General features: G+C 40.7%; 1 protein-coding gene across 1 annotated transcript in view; it reads left to right on the plus strand.

Moving 5' to 3' along the window:
* cyfip1 (cytoplasmic FMR1 interacting protein 1) overlaps window positions 1–22,019 on the plus strand; it is a 64,396-nt gene that overhangs the window by 14,211 nt on the left and 28,166 nt on the right. The window contains exons 3-18 of the mRNA XM_069179067.1: window positions 316–405; window positions 1,492–1,569; window positions 1,987–2,088; window positions 3,758–3,939; window positions 5,651–5,747; window positions 6,293–6,421; window positions 6,832–6,936; window positions 7,338–7,429; window positions 8,970–9,087; window positions 11,037–11,159; window positions 13,109–13,234; window positions 13,878–14,044; window positions 15,768–15,915; window positions 17,171–17,324; window positions 19,163–19,319; window positions 21,361–21,457. Of these exons, the coding sequence (XP_069035168.1) occupies window positions 316–405; window positions 1,492–1,569; window positions 1,987–2,088; window positions 3,758–3,939; window positions 5,651–5,747; window positions 6,293–6,421; window positions 6,832–6,936; window positions 7,338–7,429; window positions 8,970–9,087; window positions 11,037–11,159; window positions 13,109–13,234; window positions 13,878–14,044; window positions 15,768–15,915; window positions 17,171–17,324; window positions 19,163–19,319; window positions 21,361–21,457 (1,965 nt within the window). The remainder of the gene's footprint in view (window positions 1–315; window positions 406–1,491; window positions 1,570–1,986; window positions 2,089–3,757; window positions 3,940–5,650; window positions 5,748–6,292; window positions 6,422–6,831; window positions 6,937–7,337; window positions 7,430–8,969; window positions 9,088–11,036; window positions 11,160–13,108; window positions 13,235–13,877; window positions 14,045–15,767; window positions 15,916–17,170; window positions 17,325–19,162; window positions 19,320–21,360; window positions 21,458–22,019) is intronic.

A 22,019-nucleotide genomic window follows, 5' to 3' on the forward strand; every position in this document is an offset into this window, starting at 1 on the left:
GTAGTATAGAGTATGTAAGGTAGGTATAGAGTTTGTTTACAGGTATTACAATTATCTAAATTGGGGGAATAAATTGAGATGGTCCTGCCGAAGTCGGTGTGATTTTGCATGAAATGATCTATTTAATATATAGGTAAATAACTCAAGTGATTGCTTGCGGTACATGTGTGTATTGACTGGATTCAATTGCTGGTTTAAAATTTTAAAAAGAAAACATATTTATAAATAAACAAATATATAAAAACCTTCAGGTTAGGTGATAGATGTCTGTGTAGACCAAGGCTGTAATTAAACGGGAAAACTCTTTTCTTTCAGCCGAACTTCAATACCAACTTTGAAGACAGGAATGCCTTTGTCACTGGCATTGCGAGATACATTGAGCAAGCAACGGTCCACTCCAGCATGGTAAAAACTGCCGTTCTGAAATGGTCTCCTTGAGCTGTTTCTTGTGTGAATAGGAAAACGCCTTGCAGTGAGACACATGGCAAAAACCTCATTTTAAAAGGTCAAAACTTCCCAGTTACCTTTATCTTAACTCTTCTACTCAACATTCCTCATTCTTCACACCTGAAGAAAGCTCCACAGCTAAAAAAAAAGTTGTTTTTTCTCTTTTCAGCATGGACTAAATCTTTGTCTGTTTTACGCTTGTGCGTGCATCTACCTACTTGAATTTCTCATTCTCTTTCTTATATGTAAGCTCAAGATCCTTTCCCCAGTCGAACATTCAGTGAGAAATCCCTCTGCTGGATTGTCACTGCAGGTCAAGAGACCAATAAGTACCAGATGTAAATACCCTTGTTGCTTGCAGTTTTTGTTTTCAGAATATTGGTTTCCCCAAACAAAGGTGGGCTTATTGTGATTGAGCAGTGACAAATGCTGTTTTGATGGTTTACTGCACTGCTGTAGTGCTTCATTAGTGAAGGATAACTACTGTGTGAAAGGCATTTCATTTAGACAAAAAAAGCACTTTGTATGCAATACAGCACACTTTCTGCACAAGACTGTTGACAGGGCGTGCTGCATGGCTCATTGAGAGCTGTGCTGATAAGCTAAATGTGAACTGTTTTTGTGAGCAAGAGGGAAAGTGTTCTCTGTGGTAAAGAACTTGAAGCGAAAACAAGAACCTGCTATTAAATAAAAACACTAGCTGAAGCTGTACCTTCATTATCTTGTATTATACAGAAAGTACACATCCTGTGTTGATTTTTAAACTTATGCAGAAACACAAATTTTCCTTCCCCTTTCTTAACTCCAAATTTGCATTCTACGAAGTCTGACTGATATAAACTGCAAGTCTTCCCTCAGCTTATATCTCTTTAGGATTTTCAAATATTTTAATGAAATGAGTAAAATACTCTGAGAGAAATGCTTGTCGACGTATTTGCAGAAAAACCCCTGTGGTGTCTCGTTCGTATTGTCAACGACCTGTATGGGGAGGTGAGGAACTGATGCAGTTGTTCTGTCTTGCTCTCGTGTTCTCTCTGGGTTTAGAATGAGATGCTGGAGGAGGGTCAGGAGTACGCAGTGATGCTGTACACCTGGAGGAGCTGCTCCAGAGCCATTCCCCAGGTACTGTCTTGCCTTCTGTCCAGTCTTTACAGTCTACACAAGAAGGGTTACAATGGCGGCTGTCTGGTCCATCTTGTTTGCTTAGCCACTAGTTAGCTCAGTGATGTGGAGCAGTGCTGAGGGCTTGGGCTTTTAGCTGAAAGGTTGTGGCTTCAAGTTCCAGGTGTGGTTCTGCTTTGTACCTCTGAACAAGGTAATGCACTGGAAGTAGCCCCAGTGCAGCCCAGTAAAATAACCAGCCGTTTAAGTGGGTGTAAATATAAGTTCTTTTGGATGAAATTCATCAGTCGGATAAATTAGCCATTGGAGGATCTCTTATCACATTTTTAGTGGGCACCCATGTTTCTTGCTCATGTTTTGATAAAAGGAAATACAATTATGGTGGTTCTGTTTAATATACATTTTTTTTTTCCTCAGGTGAAATGTAATGAGCAGCCGAACAGGGTGGAGATTTATGAAAAAACGGTGGAAGTCCTGGAGCCTGAGGTTACCAAGCTGATGAACTTCATGTATTTCCAGGTATAAGATAAGTCTGCTAAAGTTTAAAAATGCTCAGTGCAATTCAAGTAGTCTAGAACAGTAGCCCATTTCTCCATTTGAGTTCACTGTGCATTCATTAATCGACTGAAACACCAGCACTTTCTTAAATGTTTTGCTTTTTTGCATACTCACAAATAATTTTGACGTTTTTCTTCTGAAAAAGCAAATAAAAATGTAATGTTTAAAATCTTAATCCTGTCATTTTGGAATATTTCTTTAAGCAGTGCCAGTAAGCACCGAAAGGCTGTATTGGTATCATCTAAACGGACATTTTATTCTTTTACGTTTCAGTATTGGCAGTATAAGGATTTTAAGAATGACAGGGCAAATTTCCAACTTAGATTAGCTGGAAGTATTTTAAGTTTAGCAGTGTATTTGCAAATGGAAAGTGATGTAATGATTCACATTGCTTCATTGTGGGTTTTTTTCCCTCTGTTTGCACAAGCACCAGAAAACAGTGCAGTGCTAATTAGCCACATTGTTTCATATCTCTCGCATAACTTGAAGATTTTCTCATGGGTAACCAACTGCTTGACACATATTAGTGTACAATGCCTAAATGCGGAAGCATATGTACATAATCCCTCTCCTTTATTTATGGAAGAAAGACGAACCTGTGTTTTGCTGTCGTTGTGATTGGTTACTTTGTTTTTCTCTATTTCGCAGGCAGTTGTAAAGGCATCAGGGCTGCAAATGAATTAAATAACATCAGCCATAGGTTACAGGTGCTGTGGGGATGAATTGCTTTAGGTTAAAATGAATATTTTATTCAAGTATGTAGCTACTGTTTGAGTAGCTGTTGCCAAGTTCCTTGAGGTTTTGTGCAAATTTTCCCTTAATCTTCTGACTTCTTATGTATGAACAACTTCATAAAATCCCATACAATCACATAGCCTCATGGAGAACATACCCACTGAAGCTAAGCAGGTGTGAGCCTGGTCAGTACCTGGATAGGAGACCTCCTGGGAAAAACTAAGGTTGCTGCTGGAAGAGGTGTTAGTGGGGCCAGCAGGGGGCGCTCACCCTGCGGTCCATGTGGGTCCTAATGCCCCGGTATAGTGATGGGGACACTATACTGTAAACAGGCGCCGTCCTTCGGATGAGACGTAAAACCGAGGTCCTGACTCTCTGTGTTCGTTAAAAATCCCAGGGCGCTTCTCGAAAAAAGAGTAGGGGTGTAACTCCTGGCCGAATTTCCAATTGGCCCTTACCAATCATGGCCTCCTAGTAATCCCCCTCTATGAATTGGCTATGTTACTCTGCTCTCCTCCCCACTGAGAGCTGATGTGTGGTGAGCGTTCTGGTGCACTATGGCTGCCGTCGCATCATCCAGGTGGATGCTGCATATTGGTGGTGGTGGAGGGGAGTCCCCATTACCTGTAAAGCACTTTGAGTGGAGTGTCCAGAAAAACGCTATATAAGTGTAAGCAATTATTATTATTATAATAAACTATTATCCAAGGAAGTTATTATATTACAACTATAACTGGCCTCGTCTTCTCGTGCCAGATAGAAAATCCATCCCTTTAAGCTTATGTGTTTTCCGAAAAGCCTGCGCTTGGCGTTCAGCTTCTCTCTCGGACCGGCGGACGTCTGGGCGGGAGCTGCGGAGACTTAACTGCCGCGCGCGGTCTCTCCTTTCGGGCAGCGCAACGCCATCGACCGTTTCTGCGGCGAGGTGCGGCGGCTGTGCCACGCCGAGCGGAGGAAGGACTTTGTGTCGGAGGCCTACCTGCTGACGCTGGGGAAGTTCATCAACATGTTTGCGGTGCTGGACGAGCTGAAGAACATGAAGTGCAGCGTCAAGAACGACCACTCCGCGTACAAAAGGTGAGAGGCCGGGGTCTTCCTTCCTCTCGTGATGCCTGTCTCGGCCTCATGCGAGGGCCAAGGCTGGTGGCGAGTCGGAACTAAAAGTGCTTCGACGTAAAACCAATGACCTTAATCATAAAGCAGCTTTAGCTCTGTGCTTGACACTGCGAGTTTTCAATACACCCCCCCCCCCCCAAGAAAGGATGTCTTTCAGCTTTTTAAAAACTAAGGCGCCAAGCAGCTTTCATAGAAACAATTTCAGGGATGGTTTAAAACTTCTGAATATCTCGAAGGGCGACATAATGTGTTCGAAAAAGTGTAGGAGAGATTGCCAAGGTTAACAGGAAGAGCAAGGGGCACGGCTTTATTACTTCCTGCAGCAGAGATGGGGGGAAAAAAATCAGCCACGATCTTTGTCGAAATTTTTCACTAGGTGGCAGCAGTTCTCCGCATCCTTCCTTGGCTGTTTGTTCTATAGTGCCCGCAGAGAAAACTGTCAAGTATCAGAAAGATCATTAGATTCAGAGAATACACTTCTAGAAGAAAATAAACTAGCTCTAGTCTTTATCCTAGAAGTAAGCTTTATGTGTTTTTTTGTGAAATATATGTCTGATGTTGAAGCATTTCTCTTTTTTGTTGTAATGAATTATAAGTATTTAAAATATAAGGTCGTGCTTTTGTGCGTTTGTCTTTATGTAATATAGGACGGCAGGCTGCATTCAGACAATGCAAAGTTTAAAATGTGCAGAGCCGCTTGCAGCTTGAGGGGATTTAATTTGTGGAGCATCCATTTTGCTTGATGTAGTCCAGTGGTAAGAGAGGACAGGATAAGATGGGTTACGTGTAGAAGAGAGGAGGTCCCAGCACTGGAATAGACATGGGTCTCAGAGGCTGTGTGGAAATTAGTCTTTTATTTATAATACAATCAGAGCCTTGATGTCTTCATTCTGTACAGAGGTGCTCCCTCCTTTTGGGTTTGACATACCTAGGAGTAATACAGAAAAGGGAAAATGCTAATATCAGAGTGAGGTAAAAAAAGTAAAAAAATATCCATAAGTTTGAAATTGTTGCTTTGTACTTGTTTTAATAATGTTACATTATTAAGTTTTACTAAGTTTGGAAAGTCATGCTTAATCCAATCGGTAACCAGTTTTCTGAAATGGAATGAATTGTTGTGAAAAGTAAACTGCAAAGAGTTGTATTAGGCTTATTACAAAGTCAAGACATGTGGTATGGGTCTGCTCTCACTTAAGATGAAATAATAAAGCTCTAATTACTGTCGTCAGATTGAGTAGCAGGTAGGTTAAGGCTACTTGTCTGTCTTTTTTAAGACTTAAAAATGATACGTCTTCATAGTCTACATCCTTCAGTCAATCTACTGTTGGCCTCCCCATGGTTGTTTGAAGCGTTAATTGTGTTATTGTGCAGCTTGCTCCTGTGCTGTGATGTACTGTGGATTGTTATAGACTTCATTTGCCCTAGTTTACAGTTTGAGTGTTTGTCAAGTGCATTGAAATAATACACATTCTACTTTTTTACTCTTTCATTTGAGTTTCCCTTTGAATTGTGGCCAAAGCTCCAGTTTTGCCAACCTGAGATTGTTGGAGGAGCTTCTGTATCCCTGATCGTGCACAACCTTCACTGTTCTCTGTTTACACACAGATCTTTTAAAATGTGTGTGCTTGAAGGACTGATTTTTGAAACCTAATATTTTTCTTTTGCGTTGCAGAGCAGCCCAGTTCCTTCGGAAAATGTCTGAACCTTCATCCATTCAAGAGTCTCAAAATCTGTCAATGTTTTTGGCTAACCACAATAAAATAACCCAGGTACTTTCCTCAATACCTTAATACAGCTATTGTGGCATTAAAAGTTTTTTCAAGTTGTCACCTGCAGCTTTTTTTAAAACATCTGAACCTGTATCCGCTTTTCAGGAAACTCTCAGACTTTGTGTTCAAAAAGGCCTTTTTGTAAATGGCAATACTTTGTTTGAAATACAAAAACATATTGTTGTCAAGACTTTAATGATTTTAAAAGCACTCTTCTGTGCTTCAGTGGTTTTCAGCACCTTAGGTGAAAGAAAAATGAAGGCTCACAAATCTCATGAAAAGCGTACGTTATGCATTACTGTATGTAGGATGCAGCAAGCAGCTATGCGTTAAGGGAATATATTTCTCAGTTCATGTAACTTAGTAATAAATGACTGTTTTTTGCACTTGAGATCTTCTCTTACAGCAGGAAAAGTATGAAATAAGCTTGGTTTAGTTCTTTAAAAACCCCTCTCAAAGAGATGGCTTTAGGTGGTCTTAAAGAAGTATGTTGATGGAAGCCTTTTTAACAGTAGATTGATCTGGGATGTTGACTTCTCTTTCAGTCTTTGCAGCAACAGTTGGAGGTGATCAATGGTTATGATGAACTCTTGGCTGACATTGTGAATCTCTGTGTGGATTATTACGAGAACAAGATGTACCTCACTCCCAGTGAGAAGCACATGCTGCTCAAAGTAAGCTGGGTTTTCTCGTCCCATGTGTGTGTTCTTTCTGTTCTACCTTTTCTCTTGGAGTTTTGTACTCGTGTTTTGAGGTCCCTTTGATCATGCCATTGCAGTTATCGACTTCCCCCGTCTGTTCAGTGTTGTATTTCTGATTCGGCTGGAGTTTTACTGTGCTTTACCAAAGTTTCCACCAAATCTGGAGTGCTCTGTTGAATGGCTGGCTGCCTTGTTGTTAACGCCACTGTGCGAGTGTGGCTCTGCTACCAGCTTGGCTTCTGTCTGCTTGCTGACCTTGACTGATGGGATGCTGTGAGGCAAGTGGACGTGACTAGGCTGCATTCAGCTCAAGCCGATGTTGGGGGGGGGGGACCGTCGTACAGGCAGAATATAGCTTGAATTAATTGTACCTCTCTTTTTAGGTGATGGGGTTTGGATTGTACCTAATGGATGGTTCAATGAGCAATATTTACAAACTGGATGCCAAGAAAAGAATAAATCTGACCAAAATTGATAAATTTTTCAAGGTAAGCCCTGAAGGAGCCAGTTGAGCTTGTTTTGCTTTTATCACTACATTGTCAACTTCATCTCCTGCTGCATTCTAGTGCTCTTGTCCTTGAATGTCCATACTGTACAGAAGCATTCATTTCCAGCAAAGGATTAGTCAGATGTGTTGGAAAAGTAAAATTATGTTTTTTAAGTAGTTCTCCATTATTCAGTAGAATTTTTTGCAATGTTATCAACTGTTTATTCCTTTATCATAAATAATTTTGTCACCGAGTCACCAAGTGTGACTTTATTTTGCTGACTGAGAATTGATTCTTGGATCATTTTACAGCACAAAGAATTTATTATGAGACCTAAATTACTCGTGTCCAATTGCTGTTAGTGCACAAGGAAATAAACTCTATACGTTTGTGTTTCACAGCAACTTCAGGTTGTTCCACTGTTTGGCGACATGCAGATTGAGCTGTCGAGGTACATCAAGAACAGCGCTCACTTTGAGGAGAACAAGTCTAGGTGAGGCCACTCGTCCAAGGGCTAGGGTATATAAAACTCAGTCATAAATATAAGCTAAATATAAAACTTAATCATTGTCCATAATGTCATGTCTAGAAGTTTCTGATTACTATGTGCAGCTGCGTCAAGCAATGAGTATTGAGATCGGAATATTGTGAATGAGTTCTTAGATTAAATGCTTGGTCAGGTTTAGAATTTACACTACTGCACTGACCTGGCAGCAGCACAACAAAGAGCTTGAAACAGAACTAGTTGGCACCTACTGCTGGAGGTGTACTGGGCACGGTCCACTGGGAAGACACCACCGGGCAGACCTAGGACACGCTGGAGGGATTTTATCTCCTGGCCTGCAATTCCTGCAGGAGGGAGCTGGAGACTCGCTGGGCAAAGTGAAGCCTGGTTTGCTCTTCTTACCCTGTTAGTACCGTGACCTTCAACAGGAGGGATGGTTAGAAAATAAGATGTGAAAGTCAGTGGTGTGCATGCATGCAAGATCCTTCTACCCCATCTGGAAGACTTCTTATGTACATCTACTGCTGCTTTCATTAGTTAAGTTACATTGATTTTTGGCCAGGAGTAGATGTCATCAGATGGTCCCCAGTTTTCACCAGGTGTTTCGAGCCTTATCCACAACACCCTCCTGCTGTCGGGTCAGCCCTGATAGCTAGTCGGCGTCCATCTCCTCCCAGCTTCCAGCTCAACTCCAGTCCTCCTGTCCCAGAACCAGGCCCTCTCCACTGCCTCTCCCAACCTTCGGACTGCTGTCTTTCTGCTCCTCGCAGTCAGCCCAGTAGCCGATTGTGCCGGGAATCATCTGCCTCCAACCTGCACCGGGAACAACCAAATCTGCCAGTCTTTTACCAGATCTTCATATCTGTGTGCCTTTCCTCTCGGAGGCCTCCTCACACCCTTCCTCCCGTGGCGGCTCGAAGGGGGATGGTCTTTCCCAGTCCTGGGGTCCACGTGACCTTGAGTGCGAATGGGTCAGTTTGCAGGATAAGGATAACGGGCGTTTCCTTTGAACAATTCAAAGATATTTGTCTACCCTGCAAAAATAAAAAGGTCCAATGACTGGCTCAAAATCTAGATTATATAATTAAAAAAATAAAAACTAATTTTCTGCTTTTAAATCAAATGGTCTGTTGAATTACACACCAAAACCTGCTCTTAAAACTTCAAAATTTCAAAAATTGGAAAAATAATCACTCTCCCAAATCCAATCTCTGCTGCTAAATGTAAACAAACGCTCATGTTTAAGTTCATAACATCGCATATTAAGGACATGGCTTTTTGCTCTCCGTTTCTAGTTCTACAACGGTTTTGAGGGTGTCGTTGTAGAAGTTTCCAGCACAGCACAGTGAGTTGGTGTTGGGGGTCACGGCACTCGGCCTCGGTTCCTCCCGGGGAGTGTAGGACGAGAGTGGGGAGATGTGCGGAGCGGCTGGCGTGCTGGCGAGTTGGGCTGTAGGTGGGGAAGAACAGGAAGTGGCAGAAAAGCAGCAGGTGAATTTGGGTGACCCTCGCTTGCCTCCCTGGACAGGTGGTCCTGTACCTCCATTGGCAGCAGCCCACAGTACAACATCTGCGAGCAGATGATCCAGATCCGAGAGGACCACATGCGCTTCATCTCGGAGCTGGCCCGCTACAGCAACAGTGAGGTATGTATGTGCGTGTGTGCGCGCGCGTTTTGACGGCACCATGAGCACATTGAGAAGGGGGTGTGGTGTGCGTCATGTTCTGTGTAGCACAGCCGGTAGATTGATGTTCTCTTAAATGGATTTGGGCAGCCAAAGAAAATGGAACTCCAATGACTCGTAGAAAGCTGGCTGATTTTGTTTTTATAAATCTCTCCGAGCATAAGAAAGCAATTTACTGAAACTCCGAAGTCTTCAAAATTCAAGCACTTGTTTCCTCAGGAAATGAAGCAGTAGGAGTTCATCTTATTGCTATCTGTGTAATATTCAGGGATATCAGGGTGCTCATTGAAGTATGCTTCCTCATACCTTATGTGGTTTTTTGGATACCTTAACTGATTGAAATTCCACTAACCTACAGGAAAATAAATTCTGCTCCAATTATTATCTTATTGAAAATGAATGTTACAATTACAGTGATATTTTTAGGGTGTTCTCAACAGGCAGGGGTATTAAGAAATGAATTTCAGATGCTTTATTAGCACTGAAGTTCAATTCCAGTTTCAATACCTGTCCTCTATAGTGCAAAAAACATCTATTTGATGTAGATACCATCAAAAGAGTATTTCTTTACCTTTCAGAGTTTCTTTACTGGAATGTTATGTATCTCAGAGTTGCATCTCTTATCGTTTCCAATGAGAGAGGTCAGACTTCCTGTCTTATCGCAACAAATGTTGCCAGTTGTTTGCTGTAGTAAACATTATCAGTATCTATGTGTGAGTAAAATTTTGGAAACTATTGTTAAGTGTGAAATATTTTTTCCTGTAGCAACCATTGTCCAGTAACTTTTGTGATTGTGCAGATGTTTGACATTTGGCTCTTTGGATTAATATCAATGTCACACTTTAGATTAGAAGCCGAAATTACTTTTGATAGGAGATTGTAAGTTCTAAGAGTAAAGTGACATGAATGTATTTATAACTAATCTAATTTAACTGACATTTGGAAATAGTCTTAATTTTGTACTAAATAATACCTAAATATTAATAACATTAGTACACTGCTATAGAGGAGACCTTACAGTCCCAGTTAGTGTTAACAAAACCGATCCTCAGAAATTTTATCCTCAGTTCTCAAGGCAAACTTGAAAACATTCCAGTTTAAAAAAATGTATTTTAAATATCAAAACAAATTTAAAACATGCTTTCAATTAAATCTAAAGAGCCCAACTGACATCCACTTTGCTAAAGGTGAGAAAATATCCTCTAATCTGTAAAGAAAAACATTTAAATGAGCCTTATCAGGGTTTTAAAATGATCATTTGCTGTTATAGAACATTTTCTCCTTCGGTTTGGAAAGGTGCTCATCCTGTCCTTCAATGGAAGTCTTGCTCAAAATAGTTGACGGTATCTTTACTAGTAAAAAAGTGTACCTTTGTTAAATATAGTCATCATGTAGGACAGATTTTTATCCAAGATAAATAAGCATCATGTAATACATAAACTGTTAGATTGAAGCAGCTAAAATTTAATCATAATTGAAGACTATTGTCAATTAAGTATTAAAGTGCAAAGATAAAAAGTTAAGTTAACTAACTAATTGCTTGTTCATATCTTGAACAAATTCCAGTTGTTTCAGAACATCCCTTGTTCTGTAACAGTTTTATGAAATGACCCTGTGGTTTGGCTTTTGTGATAGGAAGTACTACTGAAATAGATCAGCGAGAAACTAGCAGTCTTGTTTCAAAACCGTGCGAAGTGGTCCTGAATCGTTACCTAGGTTCTGTACATGCATGAGGTTGTTGGAGGTGAAATCTGACATGTTCCTAGAGGGACCTGGGCTGGACTGCATTGCCAGAGGACTGGAAGACCCATCCTCCAGCCTTTTGATGCACTGAGTACGCCAGTACGTTGAGCTTCATAGGAAGCACTGTGGTGAACGTTGTTTCCGAAGCCGTGCTCGCTGTCCTGCAGGTGGTGACGGGCTCGGGCCGGCAGGAGGCTCAGAAGACGGACGCGGAGTACAGGAAGCTGTTTGACCTGGCGCTGCAGGGGCTGCAGCTTCTGTCCCAGTGGAGTGCTCATGTCATGGAAGTGGTGAGTACATGAGACAGGCCTGTTTTAGGCAAGGTCACGTGACCACTTGAACCTTCCTTCTGTCAGGTATCAAAGAACAGGAGCTTTTGGCACAAGGCAGGGCAATGCCTTGGGTGAGATGCCAGTCCACAGGGCGAGTTCACTTTAATTACTTTGTCTTGTTTCCTACTCAGGTAGGAGACAAGATGTGCTTGCAAGACACTTATCACTCCATTTACACTGCATGTTTGTAGGGTCAAGTCATTTTGTTGGCTGTTTGGGGGAAAAAATAGGTTGAAATGCCCAGTCCACTGCTCTGTAGTTTCTATCAGTTTTACATTGCACTTTGAATTAATGCATTAATATTGGGCTCCTGGAGTATGTCCTTCCACCCACTGTTACCTTTTTAGATATTCTTGAATCTTGATCTTAGATTTCCATGATGACATCACGTTAGATGCCGCTACTCACAAAACATCAGCAAGTTGAACAGTGTTGGTCACTGTAGCTCCAGCCAAATGTACCTCAACAATCACCCCTCTCTGAGTCACTGATATCTCTGGTTGTATTGGGTGAATAGCTCATTTTTGGTTTACTCAGCATTTTTTGACCCACTGCATTAGTGATCTTAATAGAAAGATGTTCATCAGGTTATTTTTATTATTAAAACTGGTTAAAATCTAACAACATTTTAGGTTTCAAATATGTGCAAATCGTGAGCAACCTTTTCTCAGTACTGTACCTGTTCTACTGTTAAAATTGGCATCAGACTAATTAGCAAAGAAATGAATAACATGTATTATGCATTGTCTGCCATGGGCAGGAATAGTAGAACAGAGTCAATCTTATTAAAAATTCACCAAAGATTCAGCCTCAAGAATGTGTTTTTGAAGCCAGTATATATCTGCTTATAAAATATTGGTTTTCAGGTATTCTGAACATGTTATTGCACTTGAGTAATTTGCATGTTTCACAAATAGAGCAGTTCCACATCTCTAGGGCATACAATTCCAGGCGGCATGAACCAACAGCAGGCAAGACTGCAAAAAACTTTATCCTAACAATGCACGTTTCTGTCTTCATGAACACTTTAGAAAACATTTCTAACTTAGCATGACCCAGAACCATGAGAAGAACTCTTCAAGCTAGAGTTTGGGGAAATGCTGTTCTACAGTATTTCCCTGCGTTGCAAGTGTGAAGGAAAATAAAAAAGGACAATTGCCAGATAATTATTTAAAGGGTTTGCTGGTAAAGATACAAGACTTAGCACAAAGTGGACTTAGTATCCTCTATGGCTGGTAGCAGTGGTGCCCCAGTATTGTTGTGATTATTTGCTCTGTTTCAATTGCTGCCCCTCTATTTACCTAAGAATTTTGCACTCCAACAACTCCCTGTAACAAGCAGAAAGCCTCTGGTATTGTAAAAAATAGTGCAGAACTATTCACTTCATCCTCTGACTCAGATGCTGTATCATTGTATCTTTTCACACATATGTGGAACCTGATTTTTGTTATTTAGATGTAACTTTTTTTTATGCAGCCTTTTCCGTAAACATATTTATCAAGGGGGATTTTGTTGTGTGATACAGGGATAGTGACAGGTTCCTGAAGTGTTAATTTTTTTCACTCACTTTGGAATGTACGCCTTCACTTTTAGCTTCTAATGATTTTCTTGGTCATACAGTAGAAATATACCAATGAATTATTCATCGGATGTATGTCTTTTATCTTGCTCATTTTAACCAATGGTGCACTCTAGCAACTAGTCCTTGAAAGTTCACAAAATGTACCCTGAAACTTGAGGGTAATTTTAATTTTAATTCATATGATTTTTCTATTAATCTATTTTAAATGCTGTCGGAAGAATGTCAGTGAAGGACAAAGGGGATTGTCGTACCTCCCAGACACAGTTACAGCTTACCTTGTGGGGGTTGGTGCTCAGAATCTCTTTTGTGTCTTGTCTTTTTGTAGTACTCGTGGAAGCTGGTGCACCCCACTGACAAATACTCCAACAAGGAGTGCCCAGATAATGCAGAGGAGTATGAAAGAGCAACAAGATATAATTACACCAGCGAGGAGAAGTTTGCCCTTGTGGAGGTGAGACACGGAAAATCTGGGAGACTCTGACCTTTTCGTAATGTGCTGAAATGAGAATCACTGATGGAGACAATCAGCTTTTCCAGATTTGTAAATTCAAGGCATCAGCCAGCTTTTTTAAAAAATATATTTTTTTGTAAATATCCTTTTTGCCAAGCTGAACATATGTTTAATTTCTATTTGTCTAGTGTTTTACTTCTCAAGTATATGTATTTTTTTTTTTTAAATTCAATCGGTAATTTTATTATGTACCAACCCTATTTGGAATTGCACGCTCCTCATACATGCCTACCTGTCCAAGCCTTTACTCCTCTGACACGTTTCAGGATTCACAGTGCCTTCCTGGAGAGTTGGTGCCAGCTGGGGAAGCAGGTTGTCTCTTACTGATGATGCCCCCTGTTCTGTAGGCTGCCAGCAGGTCACAGGAATTACTGTCTTGCCAAAAGAAAATGAGACCATTGCCAGCCAATGCCCATCATACCTTAGCTGTCCTGATCACAGTCTGTGGATAACATGACCCAAACTGATCATTGTAAAATGGGTTTTTAAAGCCATTTCAGTCTGGATCGAGCCTGGTCTCTACCCATTGTAGAACATAGACTGCAGTAGGACATCAGGGCTGATCATCCGTTTGTCACGCCAGGTTATGGCCATGATCAAGGGCCTGCAGGTCCTGATGGGGAGAATGGAGAGCGTCTTCAACCATGCCATCCGCCACACCATCTACTCCGCCCTGCAGGACTTTGCCCAGGTCAACCTCAGGGAGCCCCTGCGCCAGGCCATCAAGAAGAAGAAGAACGTTATCCAGAGGTTAGGCCACGCCCCTGCCGCTTGCAGTGAATCTCCGAGTCTCTCGGTTCTATGCAGTTCTTTAACAATAGCAGCGTGGCTGAACATGAGAATTGTGAACGGGGTAAAATTTCATTTTATAAAGAAGACGGTTGTTTCAGTTGTTTACCTTAGGGTTATAGCTGTCACACATGTTCATCTTAATTTTCTTTTTGACTTTGGAATAGTACACTTACTTTGTTTTCAGCTTTTAATTTTAAGGGATAGGATAAGAAGCGGAATGTATCTGGAGAAATATTTTTTTGCTGTTATACTGTGACGCAAGAACTAGAATAATATCAAAGATGTCCTAAGCGGGTCAACATTGAATTAATTCGGATATAAAAAAAAACATTCCAGAGCTTTAGTGGATTTGACAGCAATATAAACTCTAGGCAGCAAGTATGATTCATAATTCATGAGCTCATATCAGCAGACTGAGATTTTTATGTTTTACATGGTCTTCCAGCTTTTTGTTTTGAGTGAGATGCTTTCCTAAACCTTAACCCATAATTCTTTCAGATTTGTCCTCTGCTTATCAGATATGTTACTGCAGAGCTCAGCCTTTTTCCACATGAAGATCAAGTTATAAATATACATGTGCAAGTGCTATCCTGACCACTTTCATTCTCGGTAAATGTTTCCCCTCAAATTATATATAGAGTGGCTTGCATCCTGTGAGCAGAAGATTGAAAGGAAATGTTTGATGGCAGGATCTAACAACTCTTTCCTTTCATGCACCTTGTTTGGGGTTCACATCACATGTATATGAAATATAAAAAGAATAGGAAGTCATAACCTCCAGATGCTGCTTTGGAAAAAAAGCATTAGCCAAGTAATAAAATTGAACTAGTTAGAAGAGGTCACCAAGCCCATTTTCCTTGCAATCTGATCGGGGAGCTTATTCCAGATAGTCTTTTATATGAAGAAGTGCCTCTTCTGTCCCGTCCTGTTTGAATACTTTTTTTGGTCTGCACTTGTCCACAATTTCCATTTATTTCACTGTTCTACCAGTAGACAAGTGAAACTTAATGAAGAACTGCAGTCACAATTTTTCAGACTGGTTATTAAGTCTCAGTGACAAAGTAAATTCATTGACGATATCGCAAAATTTGACAAATTCTGAATTAAGCCGGAAATCATGGAGTTTGTCAAAGTACTGTATACTTTGGGAAAGTAGCCATGGTGTTGCATACTCCTGGTCTCGCCACGGGCCTGTTTCCTGCTCACTAGTCACTTTAATCATGTCTAATGCGATGCACAGGTTGTGCTACAGACATTTCACTGCAGAAAATTTCCATCGTGATCTGTTTGCAGAGTTAACAAGTAGTATTAATCAACAAAACTGTCTCCTAAGCCTAGAGCAATATTCTTATTGGATTCTTGTTGAAAGAGAGGTATTCACAAGCCTGCTTGTTTACAATGTGAAAAAGCTGCTTCACGTCACTGGACGTTTTGTTTCCGCGTTCTGAATTGCAGAGAATGACGGTATTGTTGTGCTGCACATACCTGGAAATGTACTCTATTTTGTGAAGTAAATTAGAGGTTTTATGCATTACTGTGTACATTTCACTTTAATTGTGGTTAAACTTGAGTTAAACTTAGCCTTGCTGTTTCCCTGTATGAGCCTTTGTGAGTCCTATCTTGTATGCTTGTCCTGTTGCAGTTCGCTGTTCTTAGCTAAGGTTTTTCTGTATTGCTGCAGTGTCCTTCAAGCTATAAGGAAGACTGTCTGCGACTGGGAGACTGGTCGGGAACCTCCCAATGATCCGGCCCTCCGTGGAGAGAAGGACCCCAAGGGTGGCTTCGATATCAAAGTGCCCCGTCGGGCTGTGGGACCATCCAGTACACAGGTGTTTGCGCCTTTCGTTTCATGCAGGGGGTTGCAGATCGCCGTCAGTACAGCGGGTTGGGGGCTGCAAAAAAAAATGGATCAAGAAAAAATGTAAAGAAGGAAGGGTTTTGGGTGATAAAGACGTTTGGGGGGGGCTTCTTACAGTTATTTTTTGGACAGTGTCTTCTACATGTTTTTCTCAAAGATAGGGGTTTATTCTTTTGATCATTGTACAGTAGTTCTGGGAGGGATGTTAAGTTATTTCGCATGTGATGGCTTGTATGACAAATATTTGTATTTACTGTAGTAAAAACATGCTTTACTCTTTTATACTCCATAACTCTTCTTAACCCTATAATTGGGGCATTGTCACTATTTCATTTCCATTAACCAGTCTGCAGTGTTTTGTCATGCATTTTGCTTTGTAGCTCAAATTGAACTACTTAGCACATTATACATTTTTCTTATGGTAAAGTACTATACTGGAATATAGCCTAGAACTGTTGATCTAGTGGGTAGTGTGCCATTACTTGTTGATTGCTCAATAGTACTCAGTAGTGTTTTATTAACATTATCTGACAACTCACACTGCGTTTACCCACTGCCTGTCTCCCTCGCTGTGTGTTGGTTTCAGCTCTTCCTGGTGCACACTATGGCCGAGTCCTTTCTCTCTGCTAAGCAGCTTAAGTCAGTTGGAATGGAAAAATTAGAGTATGTCATAAGCAAGTTTCTGAAGTTCTCCTAAGTTTTTCCATCTCTTATTATGTTTGGTGTTAAGAAAATTATTGTATCCTTCTATGCAACAAACGGGATGACATCTCCACTTCCATGCACATCCTCAGCCTGGAGGTGTGGAGCCATTAAAGAGCTGCAAGAGTTTCCCACTTTGCGACAAAGGGGGGCAGTTAGATATCCTTAAAAAGAAAAAATTTAAAATATGAAAAATTGTTGGAAGTTTAGAACCTCTTAACACCCTCACTCTCAAGAGAAGCATCCTAATTCTTAAGGAAAGCCAGTGTACAGTAAAGCTATGGAGCACCTCTTTTAAACCTTTTCAGTTACACATTTAATAAGATGCGGTGTATTTATATCTCCTCACTGCTTTTTCCACAAAAAGTCAGAGTCAGAAGAAGGCCCTGAGGTAGGCATCCTGCCAGGATGAGGGATGCAGTTAACCATTGGAGTGGAGCTGTTTCTGTTCTGCGTTTCGCCAGTGTACTGTGACTAAATGGCGCCTTTTTCTTCCTGCCCGGTTCTTCTTCCTGTTAATGTAGCTGTACATGGTGAGAACCATGCTTGAGTCGCTCATCGCTGACAAAAGCGGCTTCAAGAAAACCCTGCGGAGCAGTCTTGAGGGACCCACCATTTTGGATATAGAAAAATTCCACCGGGAGTCCTTCTTCTACACACATTTGATAAATTTCAGTGGTAAGGCTGTTGGACCGCAGGTGACGGATGTTGAGTGAGCGTGTCCTTGCTTTAACCCGCAGGGTCTGCTGTTTCCAGTAGTTTTGGATTTCACATTCACATTTCTTGCACACATTTCAGATGCGTGTGTCTGCTTGGATCTTGTAACAGGATGATTTTTGGCTTTAGTTTCAGTTTCTGGCTCAAATGATTGGGGTAGAATGGCCATTAAAATAAAAGTAAATTGTGTTAGTGAACATATTTTCTACAGTAAACTGGAAAATGTGAGGCATTTCAATGAGAATCCAGACATTGTATCATCTTAGAACCATTAGTTTTATTTTAAATGACTCTTAATGACTCTTTGGGGCGGGGTGGTGGCTCTGTGGCTCAGGATCTGCGCCTGTGGCTGGAAGGTTGCCGGTTCAAATCCTGCAGCCGGCAGAGGAATCCTACTCCGTTGGGCCCCTGAGCAAGGCCCTTAACCCCAACTGCTCCAGGGGCGCTGTACAATGGCTGACCCTGCGCTCTGACCCCAGGCTCTCTCCCCGTCTGTATGTCTCATGGAGAGCAAGCTGGGGTATGCGAAAAGATAATCCCTAATGCAAGAAATTGTAAAGGGTTAATAAAGTGATGTTATTATTATTAAGATACTCGGTACTCTGGCAAACTCCGTGCCAGCTTTTCTTTCTTTCCTTTGTGATCTTTAGACCTCGTAGCCTTTATAGTGGTTAAGCTCTTACTTTGTGGTTGTAACTCACTGTCATATTATTCACATTTGTCGCTTGATATGTCAATTATATCAATTATGTATGTTGCAGGTACAGGTAGTGCACTAGTCAAGTTCTGAGATTAAAATTGAAATAAGAAAATCAGCAAACTGATGAAGATACAAAGGAAATTCCAAACGATTTAGGAATCTGGCATAAGATTTTTAGTGTAGTCAAACAGTGTAGATAAAAAAACAACAGTATAAAATAGAAAAACCTGAGCTTGAAGCTGCATCTAAAAAAATATTTAAGTGTCTTTGTTGATGCATCATTAACATTTAGGTAATATGGAGAAGAGATAGAAGATGCAAGCCAATTGTTAGGATATGTTGATAATGCTTGTGAAATTTAAATTAAGGAGTATTATGTTGAAATTACATAAAGCTGTAGTAAGTCCTCATTTGTAATGTTTGTAAATAAGAGACCAAGTATGGACCCAAAGGAATGTCCTTTGCTGATGGGCTACAAGGAATAGACAAAATCAATCTGGTAATGAGCCTTGACAGAGGACACACATAGAACCTGTGAGGATGTACATTTACAATAGAGGAGGTGGTGAATTTTGCTCACCAGTTCTTCAAGAACTGGATGATCACATTCTCGTATCAGTTAGTTACTAACCTTTAGCAACCCAATTGGTTAAATGGGCCTGCTTGGCTTCCTCTTGTGGAACAGGCACAGGTTTATTCTGTACTCAAAGGAAAAGAAAAAAAACCTGACACCTTATACCTGAAGAAGGCTCCACAGCTGGAACATTGTGTCTCTGTTCTTTTCCTTTCAGCTTGGAATATAATATATATATGCCATATATATGCCATCACAGTTACCTTCTTAAACTTCCTCTCATGTGTAAGCATGGTCTTATTAGTTATACCGTTTCTTTAGCAAGATACTGCTATTTGTCCTTTCCAGCTACAGCAACAAACCGGATGGATTTCGGGTGTCAGAATATGACATATGTTACAAATATGTCAATTTGACTCGGAACAGAAGCCAGCCTTAATGTCCGGTGCTGAACCTCGTTGGTGACGGTGTGGAGACCGGCCCAGTCATGTTGTGCCGTCCTGTTGTGTATCCTCTCCCCACCAGAGACGCTGCAGCAGTGCTGTGACCTGTCCCAGCTGTGGTTCCGGGAGTTCTTCCTGGAGCTCACAATGGGCCGCAGGATCCAGTTCCCGATCGAGATGTCCATGCCCTGGATTCTCACAGACCACATCCTGGAGACCAAGGAGGCGTCCATGATGGAGTAAGGGTCTTCATCTTGTCTTATTCCCGTGAAATCCCAGAGATCATCCAGTTAAGAAAAGCTCTCTTTTGGGGGCTTTTGAGGAGGTACAGATGGGTTTCTCCTAAGCACTGGATTTGAGGTGTTCTGTTTGTATCTGTGACCTCCATTGTTCAAAGCTGGAATTTAAGCCTTGTAAATATCGGTGGAAGGTAAATTCAAGCACCTCACCCCCACAGACAGCCCTACTGCGATGATTACATGGGGAGGGACTCACTGTATGCCTAAAAATCTTGTCGTACAATTCTTATCTGCAAGTGAAACACTGCAAAGGTAGACAGCTTTTTACACATGGGCAAAACTGAACACCATTTGTAAAAAATGAATGTGTGATTCAGTATAAATTCAGTTTTATGTAGAATATCTGCCTGTAGATGGCAATTGATTATAGAACATTCTGCAAAATCTGTCTTTATCTCAGCATGGCATGCCCAGTTAAATAAATAATGGGGAACTCAGGAGCAGTGGAGACTGAGCCATCAGCCTCTTCCACTTAGAATCCCTGGAGTGGGTTAAAAAGGTTGTGTTAAATTAATGCTTGCAGCGTCTGGATAGACTGTGCGAGAAGCAGAAAAAAAGTCATCATAAAAGCTATCATTCAGGCTCCTTGGCAGCTTCTTGGATTGTTTTTTGTTCAGCATGTTACTCTTGTGTACCTTTCAGTGTAATGCTTTCATCATGAGCCCCTAATAGTAAATGAAAAAGACTTCTCAGTGTTTTATCTTGAAAGTCACTGTGAAATCAGCGTGGAGGTTAGACGGGTGGGTAGTGTAGGAGTATGGTGTGATGAGGTTGCCTGCAGAACCTCAGTTCAGTGTGCCGGTCTAGCTGTGTCCATCAGCACGGATGTTAGCTGGTTCTGTGATTCAAGTTCTGCACAGAAACTGTTCACTTTGAAAGACTGTGTGGTAATATTACAAAGCTTCAGCTTCTTTAATCCCAGTCTACCGGGATTGGTGACTTGAATATTTGCTTAGGATTCTAGTCATTTATTATTTAGTCTACTAAATAAGACTTCCAGATAATATTTTTTTCTAACCTGCAAAAAATAGCGTACAGCATATTTAAGTTTACAATGCGGTAATGTATCAGTAGCATGTAAATGGCATTTATTGGTGCGTTTATGGGTAAACTGCGTGCCCCCCCAGTTTATTTAGTCCTAAATCATTTGTGGGAGAGATGGAATCATTTGCGCGTTGAATTGAAAGAACATCGTTTAGTGATTGAAGAGAGAAACAAATGAATCATTGAAAAAAATGACACTTTGGATTTGACAACTTTGTACTTGGCTGAGGGAGAAGGGGAATAAAAAGCTGAGAAATGGAAAACAAAGCAATTTGTTGTTTCTGATTCCTGGAAAATAAAACATTTGCAGTAATTTCCATAATTCAGTACAATCATTAGCAGTAGTGTGAAATGTATTCAGATCAAGTAGGTTTTCTTAAGGCATTGAAGAAGTTGGTTGACTGTTAGTCTGAGAATGCTTTCCAGATAATAGCAACAAAACAAAATGGTTTTTTTCAATACAAAAATTGTCTTGAACAGCACAAGAATTGTTTTCATTATTTTCAGCTGAAATTGAGCAGTCTGTCATTTCAACGATGTTCTGTGTAGGGGGAAAAAGCCTTTGACAAGGGAATTTTTAAAAAAGACTATTTTGCACAAACTTCCTGTTTGTTCTCACTTTTAGTTGCTGCCATTTTATTTGAGCAGTTTATGTATTGACAGCATTTTTCTTTTTTTTAAAACAAAATCATTTACCCATTCAAACATACAAAGACTGCAGTCTGTATCTGTATCTGCCATACAAATATTGGGTGGAACCACTGTAAAAAGGTACTAAAGAAAAGTCTGGAAATTTCAGGACAACCATTTTAGTTTCTTGTCACTTGAACAGACGTGTGTTCATTTACAGTGTACTTACAGTGATACGTATTTGTATACCTGGGTGAGAAATGATCAGAGTCTCGTATATTGTAATGGTTGTATTGCCTTCCCACAGGTATGTTCTTTATCCCCTGGACCTGTACAATGACAGTGCCCACTATGCCCTGACCAAGTTCAAGAAGCAATTCCTGTACGATGAGATTGAGGCTGAGGTACTGTTTTAATTCACACTTCAGTTTTCTTTGCCTTCGATGATGTGAAACGTAGGAGACACTGTGGATTGTGGAAGTGTAGAAATCATTATTCCAGATTATTCCAGACCTGGCTGAAATGCTTTTTAAACAGGCCAATATGTCAGAAATGACTATTGTATGTGACACCTCAGCAGTAACTGAAAGGCAGGATAACATCCGAAATAGCCACTGGACCCTAAGTGGAAATACTTTCTATGATACCAATACATTGGATGTGGTTACTCATAAACACCCCTTCACGGTAATAACATAGAGTGAAAACACTCTTTAACACTGCTGGAATTCAGGAAACTGCAGGAAATACACTTTATTTGCCTCTTCTCCCAGTTTTCTCTGGAAATGGCCTTTCTCATCACAAATTAGATCTCATTTCAAGGCTTAATGGAGCTGCCCAGTGCCTCCCTGAATCCTTAAATCTTTTATGGTACTGCCTGGTTCAGGCTAAGCTTTTTTCCCCGTCACTACAACTACAAAAAGGAAAGGATACAATTAAATCATAAATATTTAGGGCTTTTTTTAT

The sequence above is a fragment of the Lepisosteus oculatus genome, chromosome 15 (assembly GCF_040954835.1).
Source record: "Lepisosteus oculatus isolate fLepOcu1 chromosome 15, fLepOcu1.hap2, whole genome shotgun sequence".
Classification (NCBI taxonomy): Eukaryota; Metazoa; Chordata; class Actinopteri; order Semionotiformes; family Lepisosteidae; genus Lepisosteus; species Lepisosteus oculatus.